Source organism: Peromyscus maniculatus, chromosome 17, assembly GCF_049852395.1.
Source record: "Peromyscus maniculatus bairdii isolate BWxNUB_F1_BW_parent chromosome 17, HU_Pman_BW_mat_3.1, whole genome shotgun sequence".
NCBI classification, from domain to species: Eukaryota; Metazoa; Chordata; class Mammalia; order Rodentia; family Cricetidae; genus Peromyscus; species Peromyscus maniculatus.
This window is the reverse complement of record NC_134868.1, coordinates 37,647,484-37,666,114: the sequence shown is the minus strand read 5'-3', so window position 1 is coordinate 37,666,114 and position 18,631 is coordinate 37,647,484. Positions and strand designations below refer to the sequence as shown.

Here is an 18,631-nt window from a genome sequence, read left to right as displayed (position 1 = left end):
CCCCAGGTGACACAATGCACCCAGAACACACCTGCAGCTCTGACAGGTGCAAACAACTCCACTGACTAAATATAAATTAACTTGGGTGGCTTCGAAACAGTCTTCCTCACTTTCCATTCTGACCAAGCAGAACGAAGTTCTCTTTATTCTGATTTAGATTAATATCTTCAATGATTTTCACTTGGAGAGGAATAATATTAGAACTAAAAATATTTTTAAAGGTTTCTCTTCCCACTCTTAGATGAGGGTTTTTATTTTTGAAAGTTTTGAAATGCATCAAAGTGATAAAACATTAACAAAATTTCTGAATGAGCAGAAAGCTGATCTTAACACACAAATAAAAGAATAGTCTTGTGCAAAGCTACACAGAGAAACCCTGTCTCGGAAAACCAGAAAAAAAAAAAAAGAATAGTCTTATATGGAAACCAGAAAATGACCTGTCTTCAACATATTTGATTTTACTTACCTGTTCTTAGAAAATGTCATGCATATATACAAAACATATTTTGATCATATCCATCTCCATTCCCCAAAATGTTTTCCAGATATCCTAGTCTCCCTTCCAATTTATCCTCTTTTTTTTCTAATAACCCAGAGTCCAGTAAGTACAGCCATATGTACAGAATAGGGCCATCCCCTGGAGCATGGGCCGCACCTTTGAAGTAAACTACAGCTACTGTTGAGTTCATGAATGCAAGGACTCTGTCACATCAAGAAGACACAGTTTCACCCAGGTGTGGTGATGTACACCTTTAATCCCAGCACTCAGGAGGCAGAGGCAGGCAGATATCAGTTCGAGGCCAGCCTGGTCTCCAGAGTAAGTTCCAGGATGGCCAGAGCTACGCAGAGAAATGCTGTCTCAAAAAAATGAGAAAAAGGAGAAGGAAGTGGGAGATGGGGAGAGGGGAGGAAAAGAAGAGGAAAGTATTTTATAGCCAACTTTTGACTCTTACAATCTTTCTGTCCCCTCTTCTGAGACAGGTCCTGATCCCCATGGGTGATGGTGATGTAGATGTTGTGTTTGGGCTGAGAACCCTAGGCACCTTTTCTGTTTATTTTGACTAGTTGTGAGTCTCTGTACCAAACCACCACCCACTGGAATAAGAAGCATCTCCAGTGAGAGGTAAGAGCTACAGGACCCAATTTTAACTGGCAGAAAGGAAATTCTGCAGCAGACTCTGGAATTCCTTACCTTTGCCAAGTCCTGCCTCATGTTCTTCAATCATAACTTAATCTGCTAAGTGGCCAGTTCTCAGGCAGCCATCATCCCCCTTCCTCCTCCTTCATCACCCTTGCTGACATGCACATCCCAAGGTGACCTCTTGTCTCTCATGTTGGAGAGTGGCTATTCACTCTGGGCATAACACAACCATCTCCATCCTGCAGGAGAGATGGCTCTGCTGATCCACAGAATCACCTTGGCCCTAAATCACAGAACGAGCAGAACACACACTGATAGCCAGATCTTCACTGATGATAATGGGGCTGTTAATACTTCTAGTGGAGGGATGCTGGGAGTCAAGGAAAGTCCAGCCGTTCCTCTCTGCTGACGTTCCTTCCTCCTCCCAGCTGCATACGGTCCTGAGGGGATATTATAGCATATAAGAAGGAGAAAGCTAACCAAAGGTGGGATTTCATCTGCACACCTGTCAGGAGGTCGTGACCCACGCTGGGTGGGATGCAACTCTTTTTATCATCCATGTTCCCGTGAGTAAACCTCAAACTCATGGGCTCATGGAGCTGAACTAAGACAGACTCCTTTCTTTTATCTGTCACTGGGGCCCTATTTGGAGTGAATCTACATTTGTTCGCATCTCCCCAGGAAAAGTAAAACAGCATCCCAAACACAGAGACTTACCTGCATTTACTAGGTATTATTTATTAGCTTATGCGCTTCTCGGGAATAGAATTGTGTTTCTCTCCCATTAAAAAGCTGTTTGTGATTGCCTATGTTCACTGTGCAGAGTACTGTTTCACAAGGCCGTGCTGCTGTTAACATCTGCTGTACTTTGGGCACACATCCTCCTCTTACCCCTAACTCTCCTTCCTCCCATTCCCATCTCTAGTGGTCCTATTTGTTTCCATAGACAATTCCAATTTTACTTCCACGTGAAGTACAGATACTTGATTTATGGCCCTATATAAAAAAATCTAAGATCTGCAAATGAGAGAAAGAAAAACATCTGTCTTTCCCCCTCAGGTCGCTTTCGATATCTGGGATTCTGTGTTTCTGAATGAATTTTAGGATTTTGTTTCTGTTTCTATAAAGAATGACATGGAAATGTTGATGGGAATTGCACTGAATATATAGATGGCTTTTGGTTGTATAGCAATTTCCATATTTACTCTTCCAATCCATGAGTATGAGTGTTGCATAAATCCGAAATGGTCTTATAACAAAAATCCATAACCAGATACCAGGGTGAAAGCTGAAAGATCAGAGAAGCAGAGCAAGCCACAGCCACTACCTCATCACCAACTCCTCAGCCTGAAAGAGACTCTGCCAGACAGCGAATTCCTGTCGTCTTCTGCCTTATAGTCCTTTCTCTGCCCAGCCATATCACTTCCTGTCTCAACCTTCCTAGTGCTGGGATTAAAGGTGTGTGCCACCACTGCCTGACCTCTGTGGCTAACTCTGTGGCTGCCTCTGTCCTCTGATCTTCAGGCAAGCTTTATTTCTTCGATTACAAATATCCCCACAGAATGGGAGGGGTTTTTATTTTCTTGTATTTTCTTCAATTTTTTTTCTTCAGCAATTTTTTAAGGTTTTTATTATAAAGTCTTTCACTTCCTCAGTTTGGTTTATTGCAAGACATTTATTTATTCATTTTCTTTTGAGGTAACTGTGAGTGGGGTTATTTGCCTGCTTTATTTTTCACCGTGTTGGTTATTGGTATAGAGGAGGGCTACTAGTTTTCTTATGTTTAAATTTTGTATCGTGCTGCTTTGCTAAATGTGCTAAATATCTTTGTAGGGGTTTCCCGGTGGAGTCTTTACGGCCTCATATAATGGAGATAAGTTAGACTGTTTCCTTTCTGTCTACAATTCTATTTCCTTCTCCTGTCTTACTGCTCCAGCTGGGACTGTAGGCACTAGACTGATAGAAATAGAGAAAGTGGACACACCTGTCTTATTCTGACTTCTGTGAAAATGACTCCAGTTTTTCTCCCTTTGGTTGGCTATAGGTCTGTCATGTATAGTCTTCGTCATATTCCTTCTATTTCTCATTTCTGCAAGACTTTTAACAAAGTCCAAACTTACCTGATGCTAAAAGTCTTGCAGCCTTTTCCTTGTCTATTGAGATGGTCATGTGATTTTTGTCCTTGAGTCCGCTCTGGAATGTATTGCATTTATTGATTTGCAAATGTTTGATCATTCCTGAATCTTTGAAGGAAGTGAATTTGATCACGGTGAATGATCTTTTTGACATGTGCTTGAATTCTGTTTGCAAGTATTTTATTGGGGACATTTGCATGGCAGCTACTCAATGTCTTGTTGACTGGGTGAATAAGGACCGAAGCAGCCAGGTCTACAGGGCACTGAAGAAGAAGAAGACATTGTCACTACTGACATCCTTGGGGAAAAGACCATGGAAGAAGTGTCCTGTCTATGTTTAGCCACTGCTAAGTCTTTTGGTTTATTTTTCTGGGAGGGGGTGGTTTTTAATAGCTGAAATTAAGGCCACTTCAATGCCAGGTTTTATAAGAAGAAATTTGGTGTGCCTTGACTAAGGGGTTGAAATTTTCCATGTTCATTTCCCCTCTTCATTGCTATACAAAGAAAGAAAGGGCATGGTTCTGTCTGAGGACCAGGCCAGCTCTCAGCTTCTGGGCTGTTATCTAGGTACTGCGTTCCATTTAGCTCTAGTCTAGTTATAGAAAAAGACTGCCTTTTTCAAACCCATAGACGCCACACTCTTACCTACCAAGACTGTGGCGTCCCACAACTAAGTTTAGCCCTCTCTCCTGATTTTTAAATAGTCATCTGAACCACAGGGGAAATTATTACCTACGGGTTTCCTAGATCTGTGTAAGAAAGATGCTTCCAAACCCTCGTGCTATAAAATTATGTTTGCTTGTCCCAACTCCTTCCCAACTAGGGTCCGATCGCTCTTTGCCTGCCTGCATTGTGCAATACTTATTGGCTATGCTCACTGCATTTGGAATTGTAGCCAGCACTTGGCTTAGTTCACCTTCCACTTCCAGCTAATGAAGGGGGATTGAGAGTTGGCAACAGCAGATTCACAGGTGGTCCCTTATCACATTTGCCCATCAGAAAAGAAGGAAGTGGACCCTGAGACTTGAGCTGGGAAGGCTCCCCATTATAGCCTTAGACTTGTATCAGATTATTGTAACCCAGGAGTGTTTTAGTCCTGCATACCTGCTTATGATGAAAGTTGCTCCTATATCCCTTAGAGGAGTAACCCCCAAAATCATATTAAACAATGAATTTCCATGTGTCTAAATGAGTTATATGGATGTAATGACCTTGTTTCCTGTTTTTCTCAGAGTACTTTTGTTGTTATTTGTTTCTTCATGTAGTTTTGGTGCCTGTCCTGGAGCTCGCTCTGTAGACCAGAGCTGGCCTTGAACTCCCAGAGATCCGCCTGGCTCTGCCTCCCGAGTGCTGGGATTAAGGGTGCACGCCACCACCGCCAACCACTCACAGAGTACTTTTAAAAAGTCATTGGAAGCTGGGTGTGGCGGCACATGCCTTTAATTCCAGAATTCAAGAGGCAGAGGCAGGCAGACCTCTGAGTGTTAGGTCTCAAACCCTGGACAAATGGCAACCTGGACAAGTGTCTATTTAACATTTCAAAGCAGATCTGACCACCAGGTTCTCCCAGCATTCCTCAGGCCCTACCTGTTAAGGGTATGGCCTGCCCGATACCCTAAACTTATGCAGCCCAGCTTCCCTATATAGTCCAGATATTTTGGTTACCAATCCCTTTTGGTCTACCATTTACCCTCCTGGTCTCTTGGTCAGTGGCTCCTCTCCCCTCTCTCCCTCCCCTCCTCTCCTCACGGGGCTTGCTGGCTCAGGGTTAAGTTCACTCTGAACTTTCCCAGATGTCCCTGCCTCTGCCTGTGTTCTCTCTCATATCTACAATAAATCTCCTCTACCAAACGTAGCAGCAGTCACCTTCTTCTTTTGTATTTCTTTTTGTCATTCTCTGAGTTCAAGGCCAGCCTGGTCTACAGGGTGAGTTCTAGAACAGCCAGAGCTACACTGGAAAACCTTGTCTCAGAAAACCAAACTAAACAAACAAAAAAGTCAGTGGTGGTGGTACATGTCTATAATCCCAGGAGGACTATGAGTTTGTGGCTAGCCTGGACTACAGAATTAAGTTGAAGACCAGTCTGAGCTACATAATAAAGTGTGTGTGTGTGTGTGGCGGGGGGTGCTTTAAAAAAAAATGTCAGGATTTGTTTTTAATGTGTCGACTTAGCACTTTTTTTTTTTTTTTTTCGAGTCAGGGTTTCTCTGTGTAGCTTTGTGCCTTTCCTGGAACTCACTTGGTAGCCCAGGCTTGCCTTGAACTCACAAAGATGTGCCTGGCTCTGCCTCCCAGTGCTGGGATTAAAGGCGTGCGCCACCACCGCCCGGCTGACTTAGCACTTTTTAAAGTTGGCAAACCTGTATCAATTAGCTGCTACTTCCTAAATTTTACTAGTCACTAAAGTTAGAAAAGGATGAGCCTCCTTCAAGTGGCCAGCTCAGGCCAATAGGCTTCATTTCCCAGAAGAGGAGGAGTCACTGACTCCTAAAGTCACCGCCCCTAAGTGTCCCTAAAGTCACGGAGCCCCAAGGGCATCAGAAACAACATGCGGTCTATGAATATGCAGACAGCTACTATAACAGATCCAAGTCAGGCATCTTCCAAAGTACGCCCACCTTACTAATCCTCAGCCACCTCTGCTGTGCTGTGAGCACGCAGATGGTGTTCCGCCCAATACTACAGCTAAGGGAAAGATTTGGCTGGAGCGACGGCCACAAAAGCAAGATTCAGTGAGTGCTTGGAACATTACTGCAGAAGATGCGGGTAAAATCAGATATGGGATATCGAGGGAGTGAACATTTGCCTCTGGGAAGGTCACAGCCATCTATGAACCCTGGGGCTCTGGTCCTACCAAGGCGAAGGCGGGGCCAAAGGAAAGACAATGCCCTCTACACCTGGGCCACTGAGATCTTTGCTAGCTAGGGGAAAGAAACCTTACACGCTCCTCAGTCAGTTTCTACAGCCGGACGTTCCACCGTAGGGAATCGCCTCCGCCCCTTGGCTTGGGTCCCCTGGCTCCCGATGAAACTGTGACCCGCCGTCCCCTTCCCAGATCCTGGACTCCAGCTATGTCACTCACCGCACGCTGCAGATCACGTGGCGGAGTGCTGCTTGCCCCAATGTGGCTATTGGTCCGCGTCCCGGGAGTGATCACTGGCTGCGTCCGTCCGGTATTCATGTGTTGAGCCAGGGGAAGGTCTGGGATGGCACCCTTAGCAGGGAGAGGAAAGTTAAAGTGTGCCACGGGCTGCGGGAGCTGGAGTCGAGAGTGCTGCCATCCCGGGAGCAGCTGAGAGGGCCGCCGTCGCATGCACCGAGCCCCACTTTTGCCGTCGTGGTCGCTGACACTGTCACCCCGCGCAGATGGTGGGGTGGGCTGGAGGGTGTGCCCTCGGTACTCAAGAGCTGTACCCGGTACGTACCTCCCCAAGCCTCGAGCTCAAGGTGCAGGGCCAGGAAATCTGCGGTGAGGGGCGCGTGCGGGGGATCCCCTCTCTGTTCCCGGCCATTTGTCGTCCCACTTACAGTGAGTGACACGCAGGTGGCAGAACACCCTAGCTGGGCTCGGATAGCTTGTCGCTTCCACGTGGTGAAAACAGCTCAGGGCCCCCGAGCTGGGATGGAGCCTAGAGGGGACCTCCGAGCGGGATTAGCCCGCGAAACGTGACCAGGAAAGTTGTCCTGAACAAAAAAAGATGTGGCAAGTTCTGACATGGCATAGCCCCAGCATGAGATTTAACACTTCTGGAGGATAATTCCAGGTTTTTGCGGCGGAATCTGGAGTCCAGATACAAGTCGCCAGGGACTCAGTTTCCCTTTACGAGATGGGTGTAAGAGAACCATCTCCAAGCCCTGACTCCATCAAGTTGTGGGGACTTGTCCCTACTTCGGTTCAGATCGCCCTTGGCTGCACACAGCAAGGGCACGCACACCTTGGGTAGTCCCGTGTCTCCGAGGGCGACAAGCTTGGCGGGGGGGGGGGGGGGGGGGGGTAAGATCCACCCGGGAACCGCGCGGGGGTGCTCGCGAGGCGCTACTCAGGCCTGGGCTGTCCCGTCGCCAGGTCCCGCCCTGGGGTGATAACTCGGGCTCCTCCTCCTTGGTCGTCTCCGGGAACTAAGCCCAGGCCCTGCCTCCGGGACACTCCGACGCTCACGTAGATCAGGAGCAGCAGTCACTCCTGCCACCACTCACAGGCTCTCCCATGAGGCCAGCCAGCAGGGGCCCGGGCTGCGGCGGCGCGGGACAGGTAGGTGCAGACCCAGGCGAAGCCGCCTCGCGGGGAGACTGGGGGAGGGATGCAGGCACATCACCGTCGGAGAGTGGCTGGTGGGATCATCGGGACTCGCTGACCTGTCCCCCAGGGACCTGTTCGCAGACACTTTTCTGAACCCAGAGGAAAGGCTGTGAACCGCACAGTAGTTTCAGAACAGCGAATGGCAGGCACGGAGCGAAACAGTCAAGAGAAAGCTTAAAAAAAAAAAAAAAAAAAAGACTCGAGTCGGGGAACTTTTAGAGTTGCTGGAAGGGGGCCGTGTGTCCCAGCAGTGCCAGGAGGGTCCCAGAGAAAGAAGGGCTTCTTCAGCCTAGGCAGGAAAGGAAAGGAAATGGTTCACTTGGCAAATACATCCAGGGAGAAAGTGGAGACAGCTGTGGGACCACAGAAGTAGACTAGGGCCATTTAGGGGAAAGTCAGTGGAAAGAACCATCAGAGCCCTGTTAGCAACCCAGGAGGTCAGAGCTGGACCTCAGAAGAGAACCCCCATGCCAGAGAGATCGTTTATTAAACTTTAGCCGGTTAGGGGCTTTCTTAGGCCAGCGTTCAGTGGTGCCTTTGGACATTATTAGGTGGTGAGGGCTGTCTCAAAGTTGTCTGACTCCTCGTTACACAGCTCTATTCACAAACATTTATCTCCAAGGATTGAGGGGTACCCATTGAGGCTGGAATAATTAGGGTCTGTGTACAAAAGGGAGACAATGTCAACTTTTTACATGTAAAGTACCAGCTAAGTATTTGGGAAGAGAACAGAGAATTTCTGGAGGGGGATGGAGTGGATGGTGGTGTCCAGGGATAACCTGGCTGTGGATATTTATCTAATGTAGTGTTGCTGGTGGGTTATTGTTAATCGGGTTTTCGGGTCAGCGAGGAAGAGGTTCAAAAAGAAAGGCACAGCCAGCAAGTCAGTCACTGCTCAACTGCCTGAAACGAGGAAGCTCATGGGGTCATTCTCTGTTCAGGCTTGTCAATCTTAAAAGAAATATCACTGGACTTCTAAGACTGCCCCGTATCTTGAGAGACCACATTATTTCACGAGAACGGGGAAGGTATTTCTGCAAGGGTCCCAAACATGGTCCAGTCCTTCGTCAGAAGTAATTAACCTCTGAGACACCCACGTGAAAGCAAAGTGTGTCCATGGGAAACAGCTCGTACTCCCAGGATCCTGTCCTGCAACTGGTGTCCTGAATCCTGTATCACACTCTACCGGTTCAAATGTGCATACTTTTCTCTGTTTCTGTTTGTTCCCTCAGTAGAGGGTAAGGCTGGAGCAGCCAGGGTCTGGAGGGACCAGAGGCCTGAGGTACAGCCAAGCATATGTGGGTGCGGATGTGTCCAGGTGCTTCCCTTAGGGGACTTAACTATTGCCGGACTGTCTCGGGTGCTGGGGGGTACTTCTAAGTGTCTATTAGCACTGTCACAGTCTGTTGGGAACGCCAGAGAAGCTCAAATCAAACAAAGCCCTTTAGCACACCGATTCTTGGATGAGAGTCAGGTTAATAAAAGCTGGAATGTTCTGTGAGGACGACCTCACATCATACCCTTGATAGAGGCCACAAGGGTAAATGTCCTTAAGCTGCAGTGATGGCGACACACAGAAAAAATGAAGGGTTTCGAAGCCAGACGTGCTGATGCAATTTTGCAGGGCAGGAGTCCCAGTGGTAACTCCTGGGCCATCATAACCACGTTTGCCTTTCATGGAAGAGTCTTTGCAAAGAAAGCACATTGTATTCTTGAAAATGTCTCTTGGATATTCTTCTTAGCCTTGGCTCTGATTAGAAACATCTCTCCAACCTCAACTCTTCTTAGAGTTGGGCACATTTACATCCTGGGGTCCAGCCACTTCACCAGCGACTTCAGCTCCAATCTTGAACCCGCAGGACTAGAACCCTGGAGAGTGCTTTCCAGGGCTGCAGGAGTCTAGTTATCTCTCTGCTTTTGGTATTCTGCTTCCACAGTAGCTTGACAATTTTGCACCGTTTTCCAACAAGCTGCTTCAAAAACTTTCAGGAAAGCGTGGCTGAGGCTGGTCCTGGAGCTTGGGGGAACTGCAGAGGGGCACCTGGTGTTGACTCAGACCAGGAGGAAGTGTCGAGCAGAGGAGAGACTTCTGCTCCCCCATTCACTCCCGGCTTTTCGAGGGTGGGCAGTGAGTGGGGAAGCTCTGGAATGTGGAGCATGCGTTGTGATGTGCCTGGTGTTCAGTTTTGATGCATAAAGGGTGCAAAAAAAAAATACCCACGTTAAGGTTGAAACAGAAGGAATATTTCTAACAGGAATTTGTTAGGTAATAAGTCCTGTAAAAAAAAAAAAAATGTTAGTCAGCTCACTGGTCATTTGTAAAGCCAGTTCAGTCAGAATTTCACTTTCTAGGAACAGTCTTGTGCATGGACACAAGAGCAGACCCAGCAATTTTTGCTTGGAAACTTTTCACTGGATGACTTCCTTCACTAGACGGGAAGTAGTGAGACATTGGTTTTGCGGGTACAAGAAGTCTGTGGCCATGGCCACTTGGGAGAGTGCCCAGATTTAGAGGCAAGACAGGGTAACCAGGCTTCTTTTGTGCACCCACAAAAACCAATGTAACTTAAAAAAAAAAAAAAGTACATCGGGAACCTGATATGTCTTTGTGTTCTCTCTCTCTCTCTCTCTCTCTCTAGCCCTGGCTATCCTGGAAGCAGCTCTGTAAAACAGGCTGGCTCCAAACTCAGATCTCCATGCCTCTGCTTCCCAAGTCTTAAGACCAAAGATCTAGACCACCACTGCCTGGCATTTTTTTTTTCCATTGTGTATTTGTTTAGTCAGATTCAGAAGTTGAAAGAAAGAGTACTTACTGAGTCAAACGCAAAGTTCTCCAGCACTTGGCAAAAGATGAGCAACTTTGTCAAAAGTTATCACTTCTCAGGCAGCCACGGAGGCCTGTGAGCAAGGCCGCCCCCCTCCCTGCCACGACACCTTTACCTGCCTCGTCCTCTCAGTTTAGCCGGAAGAAGGCAGATGTTTGGAACCTACAGTCTCAGATTTGAGACTTCGATCCAGGTGTTATTACTGGCTTCTTCAGCTCAGACCATGGTTAAGTGTCATAAGGAGACCGATAAAAAGGTGTGCGTGCGGCTTTAGTGAGGTTAAGTGTCAGGGTGGTTTTGAATGTTTTCTTAAGGTTCCCGTTTCTTTTTCTGATGATAGAAGCAGTATTGTTGTAGAAGATATAAGGAAACACAAGGCAGGAAACAACTTTAAGGAAATATGTCACATGCATAGTCCCCGACATTTTTAACCATAAAATAGTCCCTGCAATCTCTCTGTCTCTCTCTGTCTCTGTCTCTGTCTCTGTCTCTCTCTCTCTCTCTCTCTCTCTCTCTCTCTCTCTCTCTCTCTCTCTCTCTCTCTTGGCTTTTTGAGACAGGGCTTCTCTATATAGCTTTTGGAGCCTGTCCTGGGACTCACTTTGTAGACCAGGCTGGCTTCAAACTCACAGAGATTCACCTGCCTCTGCCTCTCAAGTGCTGGGATTAAAGGCGGGCGCCGCCATCGCCCTGTGATCTCTGCACTTTCTATTCTCCTCACAGCCCTGCTCCACGGTTCCACACTGTCTTTCCATGTTATATGCCCAAATACCTCATTTACGTCACTGCTCTTATACTCTGGGGTCATTCTTAAGTCAAATAAAGGTTTCTTAAACAACAACATTGTAATCCTGCTGGTATCTGATACCCGAGATGACTCTAAGTCTCTGATGGGAGGGTGGCATATGTATCATGGATTTATCGACTGAGGAACGATTGGTTTCCGAGGAAGAAGCAGGTCTCCACCTGGTGGGATGGCCTCATGTAGCTCAGAATGAGTGCCGCATAATTTAAATGATTGTTTACTTATGGAATTTTCGGGGGTTTGTTTGTTTTGTTTTGTTTGTTTGTTTGTTTAGAGACAGGGTTTCTATATGTAGTTTTGGTGCCTGTCCTGGATCTGTTCTGTAGACCAGCCTGGCCTCGAACTCACAGAGATCCACCCAGTTCTGCCTCCTGAGTACTGGGATTAAAGGCGTGTGCCACCACCGCACGGGGCTGCAATTTTTATTTTAATATTTTTTGAAGCACTATTGACGGTAAAGAGCTGAAACCACGGGAAACAAAGCCAATGAGAGTATACTTTATCTCTGCTCACTTTTCTGTAAACACAGTATTTTCTCTTGTGTTTGTATTTGTGTACAATTTTGTCTCCTCCTTTTCACATTAACAATACATGATAACATTTTATCTAGGCGCAGTGGCTCATGCCTTTAATCCCAGCACTTGGGAAGCAGAGGCAGGAAGATCTGGCTAGCCTGGTCTACATATCTAGTTCCAGGTCAACCAGGGTATATAGTGAGATGCTGTCCCCCAAAAAATGAAAATATGAAGTCCAAAATGAAAATAAATATTTTCCATGCCATTTAAGTACTTTTTCAAATAATGAAGTTAGTTGTATATAATCAAATAATATGGATATGGTACAATTGATTTTATGAGGCATCCTTATTAGACATTCTCATTATTTCTCTTATTAATTTCTATTAATTTTAATTACTTATTTAGGGTAAATGACATTGTATGTAACATTAGAATAGAAATGATAAGAACACTTAGAAAGACTATACCAATTTTGATAATAAAAAATGCCTTTTATAGCCATACAGTGCTGGCACATGCCTTTAATCCTAGCACTCAGGAGGCAGAGGCAGGCAGATCTCTGAGTTCAAGGCCAGCCTGGTCTACAGAGTGAGTTCCAGGACAGCCAAGGATATGCAGAGAAACCCTGTCTTAAATGCCCCCCACCCAAAGTCTTATAATTCTTTTCTCATCCAATAGGTAAAAACAGATATTTCCAATATAAAATTTCTTTAGTTTTGAATTTAGCTAATTAATTATAAAAGGACTTTCACTACACAGCCCAGGCAGTCATTGAACCTGGAGTCTCCCTCCACCCCCCTTCTGAGTAGCTGAGGTTACAAGCATGCATCATCACAGCCAACTTCTGTTTGAATTTCTTAAATAACTTTTAAGGCTGGATAGCTTGCACGTTTCTGAGCCTCTTTTACATTTCTTTCATGGTTTTAAGCTAATATTTAATGTTATTACATTTGTTCTTTATTCTTTTTTTTTTTTTTTTTTTTTTTTTTTTGTGAGACTGAATTTCTCTGTGTATCCCTGGCTATCCTAAAACTCTGCAGACCAGGTTGCCCTTGAACTCAGAGATCCACCTGCTTCTGCCTCCCATGCCCTGGAACTTAGAGGCATGCTCCACCACCACCACACAGCTGCTTCTAATTCTTATGACAACTCTTATCACCTATATACAAAGCAAATATCTACTAGTATATCAAAGTATAAAGAAATAAGCTGCTCGTCCTTTTTCTAAAGAAAGGTATACTGGAACATAGAACTTCCATAAGTAAGTTCAGTGAAAATAAGTCTGTGTCCATTCTCATCGCTGAGCGCCAGTGTATAATAGCATAATGCCTGATGCATGGTAAATACCCAGTCAATGTTTGTGCTCTAAATATGATGCTTCTTTATTAGATCATGTCAGTATTTATTATTAAAGACATGAATAGCTCACACTTAATATTGTTAAAATGGTTATCTTTCAAAAAGATGTAAGTAGTAGAAATACAAATTAATGCAGCTACTGCAGAAAATGCTGTGGTGTTTTCTCAAAAAATATCAAAAATAAAATGACTATGTGATCCAGTGATCCTGCTTCAGGGTGCATACTGAAAGGATAGGAAACCAGTACATTGAGGTGACGTCCATAGTCCCATATTCACCACTCATAGCCAAGATAGGAAATCTAGCTGAGCGTCTCTCGGTGGATGAATGGACAAAGAACATGTGGGATGTATGCACAGCGGAGTGCTGTTCATAGAGACAAGTATGAGATGGTGTCATTGTGGAAACATGGAGATGAGCCTAGAGGGCACTGCGCTGAGTGAAATAAGCCCATCACAGAAAGACAAATGCACATGCTTAGGTAGAATTTAAAGAGGTAAGACATTGACTATGAAATAGAATGGTGGCTGCAATGGTTAAGAACAGTGTACATTTGGAAATTGCTTAGAGTAGATTTTAAATATCCTCACTTCCCAAGTATGCAAAGAAATGCACGTTAAGTGTGTCAGCCGTTCCACAATGAGTACATACAATTTTTATTGCATCTATTTATTGAGTGTGGGTCCATGTGTGCCTGGTGCACGTGTAAAGGTCAAAGGACAAGGGTGGAAACTGCTTCCCTCTCTCCTGTGAGGGTCGCAGGGATTGAAGTGAAGTCGTGAGGCTTGGTGGCAACACCGTTACTCACTGAGTCCGTTCATCAGCCTTAAAATAGAAACAAGTTTTATTTGTCAAATGATGGTGTGGGTGTTTACCAAATACAATTGTAAGATCAGCTATCTGTGGCGTATATACTCCACAAAAAAGGGGGGGAGTTCTTTCAGTCAAATAAATGAGTAATTCTGCAAACAATAGGAAACCACAATTCTTAATGCCCTTCTCATTCCTCTCTGTGGTGTATTAGCATACAGGAGGACCCAAGACATCCTGGCAGAGAAAAAACCATGAATAGTTAGCCTTGAAACTATTGAGTTCCACTCTCTTTTCTTTGTTGGTTTTAATCGTAGCTTCTCTTTCCATCCGCCTGCCCCCCCAAACCCCACCCCAATCTGCCCTGAAACCTGTGTCCTGTGAGACCACATGGGAGTGTGAATCCAGATGAAAGACAACATTGTTTGTCAGTCTCGGCCAGGACGAGGGTTTAAACGTCTCTCTGACCTCTTTGCTGTTTTCTCTCTCATCTCCCTTTGGCCAGACCTCCAGCCTGCTCGTCTAGCCCCGTGATGGCTGTGGACATCCAGTACAGCTACAGCAGCATGGCCCCTTCTCTGCGCCGGGAGCGCTTCACCTTCAAGATCTCCCCAAAGCTGAGCAAGCCGCTGAGACCTTGTATTCAGCTGGGCAGCAGGGATGAAGCCAGCGGAATGGTGGCCCCCACGGTGCAGGAGAAGAAGGTGAAGAAGCGGGTGTCCTTCGCCGACAATCAGGGGCTGGCCCTGACAATGGTCAAAGTGTTCTCGGAATTCGATGACCCACTAGATATCCCGTTTAACATCACCGAGCTCCTAGACAACATCGTGAGCCTGACGACAGCAGAGAGCGAGAGCTTTGTTTTGGATTTTCCGCAGCCTTCGGCAGATTACTTAGACTTCAGAAACCGACTTCAGACCAACCAGGTCTGCCTCGAAAACTGTGTGCTGAAGGACAAAGCCATCGCCGGCACCGTGAAGGTCCAGAACCTGGCATTCGAGAAGGTCGTGAAGATCAGAATGACGTTTGACACCTGGAAAAGCTTCACAGACTTCCCTTGTCGGTATGTGAAGGACACTTATGCCGGTTCAGACAGGGACACGTTCTCCTTTGACATCAGCTTACCTGAGAAAATTCAGTCTTACGAAAGAATAGAGTTTGCCGTGTGCTACGAGTGTAGCGGCCAGACATACTGGGACAGCAACAAAGGCAAAAATTACAGGATCATCCGGGCTGAACTCCAGTCCACTCAGGGAATGATTGAGCCGTACAATGGACCGGACTTGGGAATATCCTTTGACCAGTTTGGAAGCCCCCGGTGTTCCTACGGCCTGTTCCCAGAGTGGCCAAGTTACCTGGGATATGAAAAGCTGGGTCCCTACTACTAGTGACTGAAATTGACAGCCTGACTGATCCAGATGCAGTAGAGAGTGCAAGACAAGAGTGAAGCTGAACTGCCATTAGGCATGGTTTTTTGAAAAGATGGGATCCTGTTCGCCTTTTTTGGTAACCCAGCAAGTCCAACGTGTTTCCATCACAGCTGGTTTCTTGCTCGGAGGATAACTGCTGGTCCTCTGTGGCATCCGGGCTGGCCACAAAAGAATGCACAGGATGGTGCCAGGGTGGTCTGGAGAGGAGCCAAGCTGGCAAGAATGGAGGAAGCTGGCTTCTCCTCCACCCTTGCATGTGGAAAGTCAGTCACCCAGAAGCCACCAGTCTCCAGCCTTACCATTGACCTCGGGGTCCCACCCCACCCACGCTTTCCCATGGGTTGCCTTCATTCCACACGTCCTCGGAGTCACCTCTATCTCAGCTCCATGACACACTGGCCTGATACCCTGTAGCTTCCAAAGAGCGGTGGAGGCAGCCCCTTTCTGTGAAAGCTCATGCTCTGCATTTCCCTTCTTCTCCTGCACAGTCCAGCCAGTGATCCGGACCAGATAATCAAAGGCAAACAAGTAGTAGTTCGTGGCTGGGATAGGCATTTCCTCTCCCCTCTTCCTGACCTCTTCTTTATATTCCAACAGAGAGCGACACACCAGTTACTGGAAAGTCATTGGTCTCCATGTGGCGACATGGGGTACAGCCTGGTGACATGGTGGGATAGCCACAAGTTTTAGCTTTTGCGTTTTGGGGGTGCTTTCTAAGCACTTGGTTTCACTCTGAATGACCAGAAGTCTCAAGGACTAGATCTATCTCCACTTGCCTGGCTGGCGTGTGAGCTGCTTTAGTTATGGGAGAATCGTAGCTCTCTTCTTCTGGACCTATCACGTCAGCGCCGCATATGAGACGTTCAAATGGCGTGTCCGGCACACGCTGGAAGCCTCCAGAAAATGGTTAGATTTGTCTGCGGTATGCAGTCATATTTGGGATGCTTCATAAGCATCCGAGGACGTTGGTTGGGAGCTTTTATTTATGGTGTGTATTGTAACAGGGAGGGGAAAAAAAAACTTCATCTAGTTTTCCTATGTTATTTCAAATGTTTGTCAACTCTGGGGTTTCAGAGATGAATTTTTTTCTCAACCATATTGGACTGCAGCGCATTATCAAGTGGTATTTTGAGACTCCTGGAACTGTTACTGTTGGATGGTCCCCCAGAACCTGTGATTTTTCTCTTGGGCAAATTAAAATTGTAGGGCAGTTTGAAAACTATTTTTGCATGCATATTTGTAGAACTCTGGGGGCGTTGTTTTTTTTTTGTTTTGGAAGATTGGTAAAAATGTCTGTTTAATTTTCTTACTGAAGCGAGGTTTCCCTGAGGGATGAGGGAAAGAGGTGTAGAGCTTCATAGGATTTGGGGTGGGGCAAGGGTGGGGTGCTGGACAAGGCCCCTGTGTCCTCTGGCTTCATATGTTAGCAGCAGGCAGGTATCAAATGTTTTTGATCCTAGCACGTGTGGTTTCTTTTTTCTTTTTCTTTTTTTTTTTTCACTTTTGAAGTTTAAAGTGTTTTGACTTTTTAAGTCCTGTTTTGCCTGATTTTCTTATCCCTGAAACCGGTACTAGTCTGTAATCTGTGCTTTGTGTTTTGCGGCCCTCCCAGATGGGCAGCGCTCTGGGGTAGTGTGCTGATATCTGGGCAAATCACGTTCGTAAGTCAGGCTGAAATTGAGCAGGGGGGGGGGGGTTGTGTGTTATCTAAGCATACCATGTATCTGCTAGATGGACGTACTTTAAATGCTCCAGTTATGGTGATTGGAGCTGCTAGATTTAAATTGGACACAAGCAAAACTGATCTCTTATGGGTCATAGGGTTTATCTCATGCTAAGACGTATTCTTCTTTCTCCGATGTGGTAAGGCAGCCAGATGCACTGTTACTTACAGAGGGGGAGACTGAAGAAAAGGGCCCCCAGTAACTGTGGAATGAAGTCTGCTCAGTGGTGTGGAATGATGGTCTTCAGACATTCCGTGTCAAAATATGAAATATGGCAGTTCCACATTATGTACCCCTCCTGAAGCAGACATAACCCCCCTCCCTGCCCCTTTTACCCGGATTTGCCCCAGCTTTCTTGCTAGGGGCACTGGTTGAAAGTCCCCAGCCAGCACACCTGGGATGTGCACCCCACTGCTCAGCCCAGAGGACATGTCTTCACCTGCTTGCCAAGACCCTTCCCACTGAAGCAGCCTGTGTGCCTGACTTCCCTCACTGAGACTCTGAAGAATCTTTTTTCCCCCTGCCTCCAACACAGTCCTCCTTTTGACCCAGACTGTCCCATGACTCTGAGATGATAGCCTCAGGAGCTACATTGAGAGACTCTATGCTTTGTTCATAGTTCACGATTACAGACAAACCTACACATCTCAGAGGGTGACAGGCCTCTTGCTTGAAGATCCCACTGCAAGCTTGACCTGGACATCTGCCTTCACGCAACTCTTGGTTACGGTGATGAATGGACCCTAATCCCAGTGTCCATTCCCGACACTATAATCCAGGAAGAGAAAGCAACTCCGTTTTTGTTTCGTATTTATTTCCCCATATTCCCTGGGGTGCCTTTGCAAAATGGCTACGATAAATAAGCTGGGCTATAAAAGGTTATATGCTAAACAAGTTTTCCATGTTTCTTGCAAGAAGCATTTGAGTGTAAGAATTCATTATAGGAAAGCTAGTAAGAAATCATGGAAGTCTGTAGTTCTCCAGAAACTGAAGCAACTTGAGCCCATGGTTGGAGTTGTTTCATCCCTGAGATGTAAGCTGGGTGGCTCATTGTTCTGGAAAGGTCTTCGCTTACCTGTATCTCCTGGCATGACCACAGAAACGAGATAAGGTGTTCCGAAAATCATGGGATATCACCTCTAACGGGATCTTCCAGAGACGATGTGGCAGCGTTCCTGAAGTGGGGGATGGGAAGTAGAGGAGTAATAGTTTCACCTGCTGAAGACTGTCAGGGACCCCCAGCTCAGCCCACAAAGCTGTGAGTGTTTCCACGGCTTTGCTGCTAGTTCCCAGAGACCCCTGGGGCATGAGGACTGCTAGACTGTACGTGTGATGATGTCACACTTTTGCTTTAATGTGAATATTCAACTGACGACTTGTCATCATTTTACGCCTCAAAGTGCCTTGTCCAAAACCGTCTGCATGTTTTTAAGAAATATTTTTGTACACAATGGTAGAGGGGAAATGCACTTTAAAAAATCACAAGAATGGATGTTTTTGTGTGTGTGGTGGAACAGGATGGTTGGTTTGTATCTGTCTCAAAAGCAACAATGTAATAAATAACCGGGAAAAAAAATATGAAA

General features: G+C 46.1%; 1 protein-coding gene and 1 long non-coding RNA gene across 4 annotated transcripts in view; one reads left to right on the top strand and one right to left on the bottom strand.

Annotated features, from left to right (window-relative positions):
• Window positions 1–7,241, bottom strand: part of LOC143269043 (uncharacterized) — a 31,267-nt gene extending 24,026 nt beyond the window's left edge. The window contains exons 1-2 of one of the 2 annotated variants that reach the window (XR_013045351.1): window positions 6,703–7,241; window positions 6,360–6,491 (exon numbers count right to left, since the gene is read on the bottom strand). This is a non-coding gene — a long non-coding RNA (uncharacterized LOC143269043). Of the gene's footprint in view, window positions 1–6,359; window positions 6,591–6,702 lie in introns of those variants that run through there. The other variant, XR_013045350.1, reaches the window with a different exon arrangement.
• Window positions 6,557–18,631, top strand: Ppp1r3b (protein phosphatase 1 regulatory subunit 3B). 2 transcript variants are annotated; one of them, XM_015992803.3, is made up of 3 exons: window positions 6,557–6,694; window positions 7,344–7,529; window positions 14,400–18,631. In XM_015992803.3, the coding sequence occupies exon 3, from the start codon at window positions 14,428–14,430 to the stop codon at window positions 15,280–15,282; it is 855 nt and encodes a 284-aa protein (XP_015848289.1). In that variant the 5' UTR covers window positions 6,557–6,694; window positions 7,344–7,529; window positions 14,400–14,427; the 3' UTR covers window positions 15,283–18,631. The 2 variants fall into 2 exon arrangements, with proteins under 2 accessions (XP_015848289.1, XP_006974020.1); XM_006973958.4 differs by lacking the exon at window positions 7,344–7,529 and having other exon boundaries at window positions 6,561–6,694.